The sequence below is a fragment of the Sinocyclocheilus anshuiensis genome, unplaced genomic scaffold (genome assembly GCF_001515605.1).
Source record: "Sinocyclocheilus anshuiensis isolate Anshui unplaced genomic scaffold, SAMN03320099.WGS_v1.1 scaffold796, whole genome shotgun sequence".
NCBI classification, from domain to species: domain Eukaryota; kingdom Metazoa; phylum Chordata; class Actinopteri; order Cypriniformes; family Cyprinidae; genus Sinocyclocheilus; species Sinocyclocheilus anshuiensis.
The window spans coordinates 17623-26983 of record NW_015557105.1 but is presented as its reverse complement, the minus strand read 5'-3'; the positions used below and the strand labels follow the sequence as shown (position 1 = coordinate 26983).

At 39.7% G+C, this 9361-nt stretch overlaps 1 protein-coding gene across 1 annotated transcript in view; it reads left to right on the top strand.

Moving 5' to 3' along the window:
* The first annotated feature begins 2114 nt into the window (after window positions 1-2114).
* The window catches only part of LOC107677648 (protein lifeguard 1-like), a 16096-nt gene continuing 8849 nt past the window's right edge, over window positions 2115-9361 (top strand). Inside the window, exons 1-3 of the mRNA XM_016472635.1 lie at window positions 2115-2355; window positions 7372-7699; window positions 8217-8326. Coding sequence (XP_016328121.1) covers window positions 7387-7699; window positions 8217-8326 — 423 coding nt within the window. The 5' untranslated portion in view covers window positions 2115-2355; window positions 7372-7386. The remainder of the gene's footprint in view (window positions 2356-7371; window positions 7700-8216; window positions 8327-9361) is intronic.

Sequence of the window (9361 nt, the reverse complement as noted above, 5' to 3'; positions counted from 1 at the left end):
CATCCACACCAGTACGTGCTTGTCGTGTAGCTGCGATTTGAAGTGGCGCAGAGCAAGCCATACTGCTAGCAACTCGAGGCAATTGATATGCCACTGCAGACGAGGCCCTGTCCAGGTACCCGACGCTGCATGCCCATTGCACATGGCACCCCAGCCTATGACAGAGGTATCTGTTGAGACAACAACATGCCTAGACACTTGCACTAGGGGAACCCCTGCCCGAAGGAAAGCAAGGTCCGACCACGGGGTGAAGGTCTGGCGGCAAGACGGGGTGACTGGGACCCGGTAAGTACCGTGTTGCCATGCCCATTCTTTTCCCAGTTGACCCGAAGCCCCAACCGGCTGAGGTGGCTGAGAACCACGTCCCTGTGTTCGCACAGCCGCGCTCTAGACTGGGCCAGTATGAGCCAGTCATCGAGGTAGTTGAGAAGTACTGATATGCTCGCCCCTCGAACGCGAACCGGAGAAACGGCCTGTGTCGAGGGAGGATTGAAACACGAAAGTACGCGTCCTTCAGGTCGATCGCTGCAAACCAATCGAGCGGATGAACGCATCGAAAGATACGTTTCTGCGTCAACATCCTGAACGGGAGCCTGTGAAGGGCCCGGTTCAGAATGCGCAGGTCCAGGATTGGTCGCAACCCACCGCCTTTCTTGGGTACAATGAAGTAGGGGCTGTAAAACCCTGACTTCATATCGGCTGAAGAGACCGGCTCTATCGCGTCCTTCGACAGTAGGACTGAGATTTCTGCTCGCAAGACGGGAGCATCCTTGCTCGGCACAGAGGTGAACTGAATGCCCCTGAACTTGGGAGGACGCCGGGCGAACTGAATGATGCTGGAGCAAGGCGAGCACTACTTATGTGCTCCAGCAATCAACTGAAAGATTATGGTTTCACTCCTCCAGAAACTGCGTTAAGGAATTTCATATAATAACAAAATAATTCATTAACAGTTAGAGGTGGAAAATTTCATTGGTAAACAAAAATGGACAGCCACATAGTCCATTTTTCTTTTCTTTATAGATTACTATTAGTCTATTATGAGCACCAGCAGTATGTGCAAGCTTAACACTTTCACTGAATAAGCTTTTTTAGGCATATAGCCAATTAGTCTCTTTTGTTTTTATGCAAGGGGTGTCAAACTCAGTCTCTGGAGGGCCATAACCCCTCAAAGTTTTGCTCCGACTCTAAATAAACACACCTGAATGATCTAACCAAGAACTTCAAGATTACTTGTGGCCCTCCAGGAGCAGAGTTTGACACCCCTGATTTATGCAATATACCGCAGCCAAACCTGTGAAGGGAGTCCAAAGATGCCAGAACATTCCTGTACACATAATACACGTAGTTGTAATTCATGGCCTGTGATTATGCTAATTGTGAATGAGCGTGCATGTGCACCCTATTTACGAATGAATTGAATTAATTAACATACACACCTCTAACTAACAAATCTGAGGTTTACATGCATTTGTGAATCTGGAAAACAGTATTCGGGGAGGTGAATTTTATGTGCAAATTACTAACGAAAAATTGAGTGTTTACTATTGTCATTTTGCATTATTGACAATATTTTCTTAATGCTGTACAGTTGCTTTGACACAATATGTATTGTTAAAAGCACTATATAGATAAAGGTGACTTGACTTGACTGGGGCAGCGAGGTGGAGCACAGGTACCCAACCTGGAAGGCACAGCATCCCGGAGTGGGGTCTGAGTGCTCGGTGCAACACTTACCTGGATCCACGGTTGGGCAGGGGGCGCGTGAGAAGGCATATCGTCCTCGAACCGGGCCCTGCTGCCCGCTGGCGAAAGGAGAGGGGGACGGGAGTGTCGAGGCCATGTCTCGCACACCGCCATCCTCGCCCTCTTCAGACCCAGAGAAATAGGAAACTGCTCTTTTATTGAATGTTTGGAGCTGCAGTTTCACAATACATGAATTACACTTACGAGTAACAGTAAAATGCTGCAAATATTTTTTTCTTGCGCTTGAAACGCGATTTACACCTTTACAAAGCTTCTGTTGTGCATGCAAATTTAATTTACGCTTACTGACGTCATTCTACCTTCATACATTTTTCTGTTCTAAAGAAGGGGGTGTCCCAATTCTTTTGTGCATGTATGTGCATGTCATTGGTGTCGCAACTCTGTTTCTCAATGGCTCTGCAGGGCTGTAGGCTGTACTTACGGGAAGCCAGGAACCGCGTTCACGGGAGTAGGAGTGTTTAAAAAAGAAAAAAAAAAAAAAAAGAAGAAGAAAAAAACAGATGGTTTTGTTTCAAAACAACAAGTTTAAGATTATTTGGCGAGCTAACAGCGTAAACCCCAGTTTTACTCTCCAGTCCGCAGCGACATGTAAGTTCATCACTGAATTGACTTTACACTGATTTGTCTCTTTTGTTCTCTTGCATTGTTATTTTGTTATTGTTAGCATTCGTATATTCGTATTGAATACTGTGATAGTAATATTATCGTCGTTGCATGGGTAAAGCACCGTTATGTGTCACGAAAACGGGTGTGTGGAGGCAGGCAACTAATGATTAGACGGGCTAAACCAACACAAAGGGAAGAAACCACAACAAACAGTCGACAGGGGCGTTACAGTATGTGATTTTTGTAGTTTTTCGCCACTTTTTTAATGTTGTTATGAGGGAAGTAATGTCAGGGAATGATAAAAATAGCGAGGCTTGGAAAGCAATAGAAATTAATAAAACATTAAAAGTGAATCTACATTTTTTTTATACTAGCCTAGGCTACGTGTATTTTAATCGTTCTGCTATAAAATATTTAATCGTCTGGTTTAGTTTTTTCTTCGTTTTTTTTTTCTTTTTTTTTACATAGTAGGTTAAGAGCATTCCAGAGTTCACTGAATGGAAATCTTACAGAGCCCCTAAAAGGACATGGTGATGGAAAAAATTCGGGGTGGGAGGAAAAAATATTTTTCAACGTTTTTTGAGTTCGGAAAACTCTTCCTGTTTACTTTTGGGACATTCTAAAACGCTTCATGTGGCTTAATGTTTTAAAACAGTGACATTGGAGGACCAAATTCGATAATAATAAATTCTGATAAAATTATTAGGCTAATAACCTTATTAATAATATTACTATTAATAAGGCACACATCCCGCGGAAGAACATTCTAACCGGAGCTACTTCTCTAAGTTTATGTCTCTGGCGATTCACGCAGGTATGTGTTACTCCGCAGCGGTGACCAGGCTACAATAGTCCAAATATAAGCACTTATTATAAGTGTACCATAGTGATTCGGGATAAGACAAAAACGCGGTTTGGAAGATGAATTCATGATGTACTCGCTCATTATATACATTTTGCCAATTTTGATCACAGAAAAAGTTACATAGTGCTGCTTTAAAGGGATAGTTCACCCAAAAATGAAAATGCTGTCATCATTTACTCACTCTCATGTCGTTCCAAACCTGTAGGAGTTGCTTTCTTATGTTGAACACAAAAGAAAACGCTTAAGGGTAGGCTAATGAACGAAGACGGTGATTTAAAAATACCAAATATGTTTACATCATCTACTTTTTAAATGAGAAGCTCACCGAGATCTCCCAAGTGAAAAATAAATAAATAATAAAATAAATAAATAATAAAGCTTGTTGGGATGTATCTTTATATTGCATTAATTTAATTATTATTATTTTTAAAAATAATAATAAAAAAATCATGTTCAATTCTTAATACCCCTGTAGAACTGGGCCTGCCTTTACCTAAAGCAGTGGTTCTCAACCTTTTTTACCCCAAGGCCCCCTTCTCTCCAAATCAATACTGCAAGCCAAACCTTTTCTATTCACTAAAACCTTTGTATTCTAGTGTTATTACTTTTCAATTACATGTAATTATTTTTAAACGAAACAAATTCAAGATAGATTTAAACACTCCATGTTCTTTTTTGCAAACATAGCCTACTTGGCAAAAATGTCACTGCAGATATTCTATACAACTTAACCCTCATCCGTCCCTCCCGAACCTATAACAAAAGTGTCCCTCGTGGGTCAAAATGACCCAAAGGCCAAAAATGACACTAATTTTATTTTTGGTCCAGAAAGCTTATATTGGAACATCTTTATAATTTTTTTTCTAAATTTTTATGTAGGTTTTTCTATAAAGTTTTGGTGATTTTTATCATATTTACCTTTTATTCTGGATATTTTTTAAGAAAACATAAGCAAATAAGGGTGATTTTTATTCTGGATATTTTTAAGAAAACATAAGCAAATAAGCAGTTTTTGTACATTATTTCACCAAAAAAAAACAAAGAAAGACTATTTCAGTCCTGTTTCATCAAAAACCAACAGATGGCCTTAGAATTGAGTCACTGAGTGTCTCTGATGCAATCTGGTGGGGAAAAATTACATAAAATTGCATTTTATGGTTAGAGCCACTAGAGGGACCTATAGAACCCTATGGAGATTTTTAACTGCGCAAAACAAGTGAAACATGAGAAATTAGATAATCTTAAGGCTTCAATTTGGTTGTTTATGGATTAAAATATATATTGAAACATTACAAAATACATATTTTGTAAAAAAAAAAAACAAAAAAAAAAACATTTTAACTCTATTAGAATTCTATATTCATACAATTTCATAAATATGAAATAAATATATAATATATTTTTAAAAATATAAATATGATATAAACTCATTGGTCTCCACCACATCACTCAAATCTAACTGTGTTAAGTAAAAAAAAAATGGAAAAATGACAGTCATATCCCAGCAGAAACATGAAACATATTATAATGTGTTCTATGAGAGTGTGTGTACCATGTGTGTGTTTGTGCATGTGTGTGTGCGTGTGCATGTGTATGTGAGTTTTTTCTGCATTGGGGATATTCTGTAGTCTCAGCCCTTCGTTTGGGTATAAATCTTTACTGGATTGCCTCAGATTTTGTATATCAAAAAAAATCAAATGTAATGAAAAATGCAGTTTTCTCGTAAATACCATTAATTCCTATGCGGGTCAAAATGACCCGCTTGGGACACTTTTGTTATTTTTTTTATTGCACCCTTTTAAACTCCTCGAATCCACTCAAATTTTTTTGTGTGTACTCCCGGTGCAAGTGTGACAAAAGTAAAGAAATATTGGACCGGTATGATCAACACACGATTTTTTTTTGTTTAATTTCGGGTCAAAATGACCCGAGGGACGGATGAGGGTTTTAAAAGTATGTAAAGCTCAATTATACAGTAACAAATGAGCACAAATCAACCTGCATTACCAAACAAGACCACATGGAGATGCCAAAGGACTGCATATAAACTACTACGGATCCATTCAGAACCATTAAACACCAAAATACAAATGAAAAATGAAACCATTCTGAATGTGTGGAAACTCAGCGATCTGAAGGCACACAAACTTCTCCAAAACACGCTCGCATCTGTTATAAAACACTCACTTCTATACAACTACGTGAATATACTGAGCTGTGTTCAAGCAGAAATATGATGTTTGGATGTTTCGTTTGCTCATCAATTATAACGGACACATGCGCGCCTCATGCACGATCCTGTATGTCGCTGTAATCATCTTTACCGTGATTACAATCATCATCCATTAAAACTTTAGGCTACTAGTGTGACACTGGCTTCTTTTATCCAGCCGAAAGCTGTAGTTTGCTTATCATATACTCATACAGCGGTTTTGAGCCTTTATTGTAGTGCGATGAGAAACGGCTCGAGCTGCTCCGAAACACAGAATATGACAGAATATGTTGAGAGGTGGTGATGTTATTTATTTGTATAATATTTTTTAAATACTTTAACATATTAGTCATAAAATTAGTGAATTTATTGTATTTTAGTTTTAAGTTAAGTGATAAGCGTTTTTTCTCTCATAGAAAAGTGCGCTTAACGTGGCTTAATATAAAAAAAAGAGTGTTTTTTGTAAAAGCCCAAGTTTTATATTTTATTAAAAATATACACGTATGCACAGAAAAGCAACCTTCTAAGAGTTTTTTATAATGTGCTGTCTACTGGGGAGAAAACACGTGAACTGCACGTAAACTGTAAACAGATGTGGTATTTTTAAATCACCTTCTTCATTCATTAGCCTCCCTGTTGAAAAAACCAGCATATGCTGGTTAGGTATGTTTTGAAGCTGAGAAGCTGGTCCTTTGCTGGTTTAAGCTGGTCATGTGCTGGTCTTAAGCTGGTCGGACCAGTTTAGGACCAGCACATGACCAGCTAAGGACCAGCATAAACCAGCAAATACCCAGCAAAGGACCAACTTAAACCAGCTCAAACCAGCATCCCAGCTTCAAAACATACCTAAACAGCATATGCTGTTTTTTTCAACAGGGCTACCTGTACAGGGTTTTCTATGGGGGAGAAAAAGCTTAACGTGCAGGGCGTTGCGTTCATATTATTCTGCTTTATTAATAGTAATATTATTAATAAGGTTAATATTAGCCTAATAATTTTATCAGAATTGATTATTATCGACTCCAGTGTGAACATACGGAACTGTATGAACCACTGCAAGCTGTAAGCAAACAGGAAGAGTTTGTCCGAACTCAACTGGTTTTGCGAGAGAACGCTCTATATGTAGACAATTGAATCTATATTGTTAAATATATAAATATATAGACACCACATATTTATCATATCAAGTTTATCATATCATTTATTATATATAATTTATTATTATATATTCTCAGGGGGACTCCAGCATGGGGGCATTTTAGAGATGTATTTAATTGTATGTATGTATATATCCAATCTGTATATACAATCTTTATATACAGGTCCAATCTGTAAGCAAATGCCCAGATAGTAAGATCAGATTTCCAGATATCGGACCACCACTTCAGGCTCACCGTCGTACCACCATCATATATTAAACTTGCCTGATCATTAATATAATAATATTTATTATTATTACAATATGAAGTAAGTGAAATAAAAAGTACATATGAATGATCAAAACTTGCACAATTCTACTTTGATACATTTTGATTCTGTTATTTCACACTATTTGAGTTAATAGTTGTTTATAATTACATGGGATGATTATTTGTTATGAAGCTTTGAATGAAGAAGAGTTAACACAGGTTACCATATGGTTATGATCCAAACATACACGATCAAATGGTTAGGCATATTAAATCATCTGATAAAGCTATCAATCAAACTACCAAATCAACATGTACTCTCCACTATATGTTTGCAGTTAACATTTATTGGTTACAGTGCCATGTGAGATGTGTGAGATTTAACTATTTAATTAAATAATTAAAATATGCATCAAATATTTAAACAAATACCTGATATTTAGGCTACATTTATTACTTAAACCGCGGTCACACTAAACGTTATATATATATCTTTTTTTTTTTTTCCACAGAACTAAGAGCCAGTCATGGCACAAAGCAAAAGCGGCTACACTCGCTTTGAAACCCCTCCTCAGTACAGCGAGGTGAATCAGCAGGCCCCGCCGGGCTTCATGATGCCGCCGCCGCCGCCTTATAATGCTGCTGTTCCTCATGGAGGATCGAATCCTGGTGTTCCCGTCGTTGTACCCGTCGCACCCCCGTATGCTCCACCGACCGCTTTTGGGAATCCCATGTACAGACAGGAAGGCTCTGGATATCCACAGCATCCATATCCTACAGCAGCTCCTTACATTACAGATCCTTACAGAGGCGGACCGGACAAAAAGCCGCTTCCATACGGTGAGATATTTCAACCTCATATGTGACCCTGGAACACAAAACCAGTCATAAGGGTCCATTTTTCGAAATTGAGATTTATGCATCATCTAAAAGCTAAATAAATAAGCTTTCCATTGATGTAGCCTATGGTTTGCTGGATAAGACAATACATCTGGAATCTGAGGGCGCAAAAAAATCTAAATATTGAGAAAATCATCTTTAAAGTTGTCCAAATGAAGTTCTTAACAATGCATATTACTAATCAAAAGTTAAGTTTTGATATATTTACAGTAGGAAATTTACAAAATATCTTCATGGAAGATGATCTTTACTTAATATCCTAATGATTTTTGGCATAAAAGAAAAATCGATAATTTTGACCCATACAATGTATTTTTGGTTATTGCTACAAATATACCTGTACTACTTATGACTGGTTTTGTGCTCCAGGGTCACATATGTGCAATTTGCAATATGCATATTTGACAGATACTCTTTGTTAATAAGCTCTAAACTAAGTTTTGTTTTGTGACAGAAGTGGCGATGGGTAAGCCGGGACACAGCGATCTTCCTCCAGAATATAAGAAGAAGCAGTTCGCCAGCTCAGGACTCGATAATAAAGCCGTCAGAAGACTGTTCATTCGGAAGGTAAACACTGATACAGAGCAAACGTCTCGGTTACGTATGTGGAGGGAAGGAGGGAACGGACATGTCATGTCAGTCAGGCGTACTGACGAATTGGGATTTCGCCTGAGAGCCCTATCACCTTCGAGTGTAAACTAAATAAGCCAATGCACATTAGTGTGCGAGATTTGCATTTCACGCTCCTCCTGCAGCGCGGGTATAAAAGTGGAAGCGGGTGCAACACATATTCAGGTTTTCGCTGAGGAGCTAAACTGGTGACCCAGCGCCCCGCAGTGGTACAGCAACTGTGGCGACGCGACATGACGTCTCCGTTCCCTCCTTCAGGGAATGCGGGTTACATATGTAACCGAGACGTTCCCTTTCAGTCGGTCACATCAGAACATACCAACGAACTGGGATCCCTAACAAAGCCCAACTACTGCTACTTCTAAGCCACCTGATCCCCCCGCAGCTACTGAGGCGGAAGATAGGACAGGGCTTACGTGGAGAGAGTCTATTACTGTTGTTCCTCTTGACCCACACAGTAACACTATTGGATAACACTGGGAAAGCTTTGCCCTTTCCAGGGACGTTGTGGAATCTACATCCTGCCCGCAGGGAGGGTCCTGTCCAAATCTCCGTAACACACGAAGAGCTGCTCTGAGGCCCTGAAGCTCTGCGTTTGGTCCACGTATAGGCGTAAAGCATGAACAGGACATAGCAAAGCTAGGACTGGGTCTGCTTCCTCCGAGGGCAGCGCTTGCAGGTTCACCACCTGATCCCTGAAGGGCATGATGGGAACCTTGGGCACATATCAGGGCCTGGGTCTCAGTATAACGTGAGAGCTAGCCGGCCCGAATTCCAGGCACGATTCGTTGACCAAAAATGCATGCAGGTCCCCTACCCTTTTGATGGAAGCCAGCGCAGTTAAGAGCACTGTCTTTATCGACAAAGGGTGCTCTTGCCGAAGTGATGGTGTTTACCACCGCCTGGGGTAGATCACCTATGATCTCCGCGTCCCGTCTAGGGACCACACGTGGAGGCTCCACAGATCTTGAC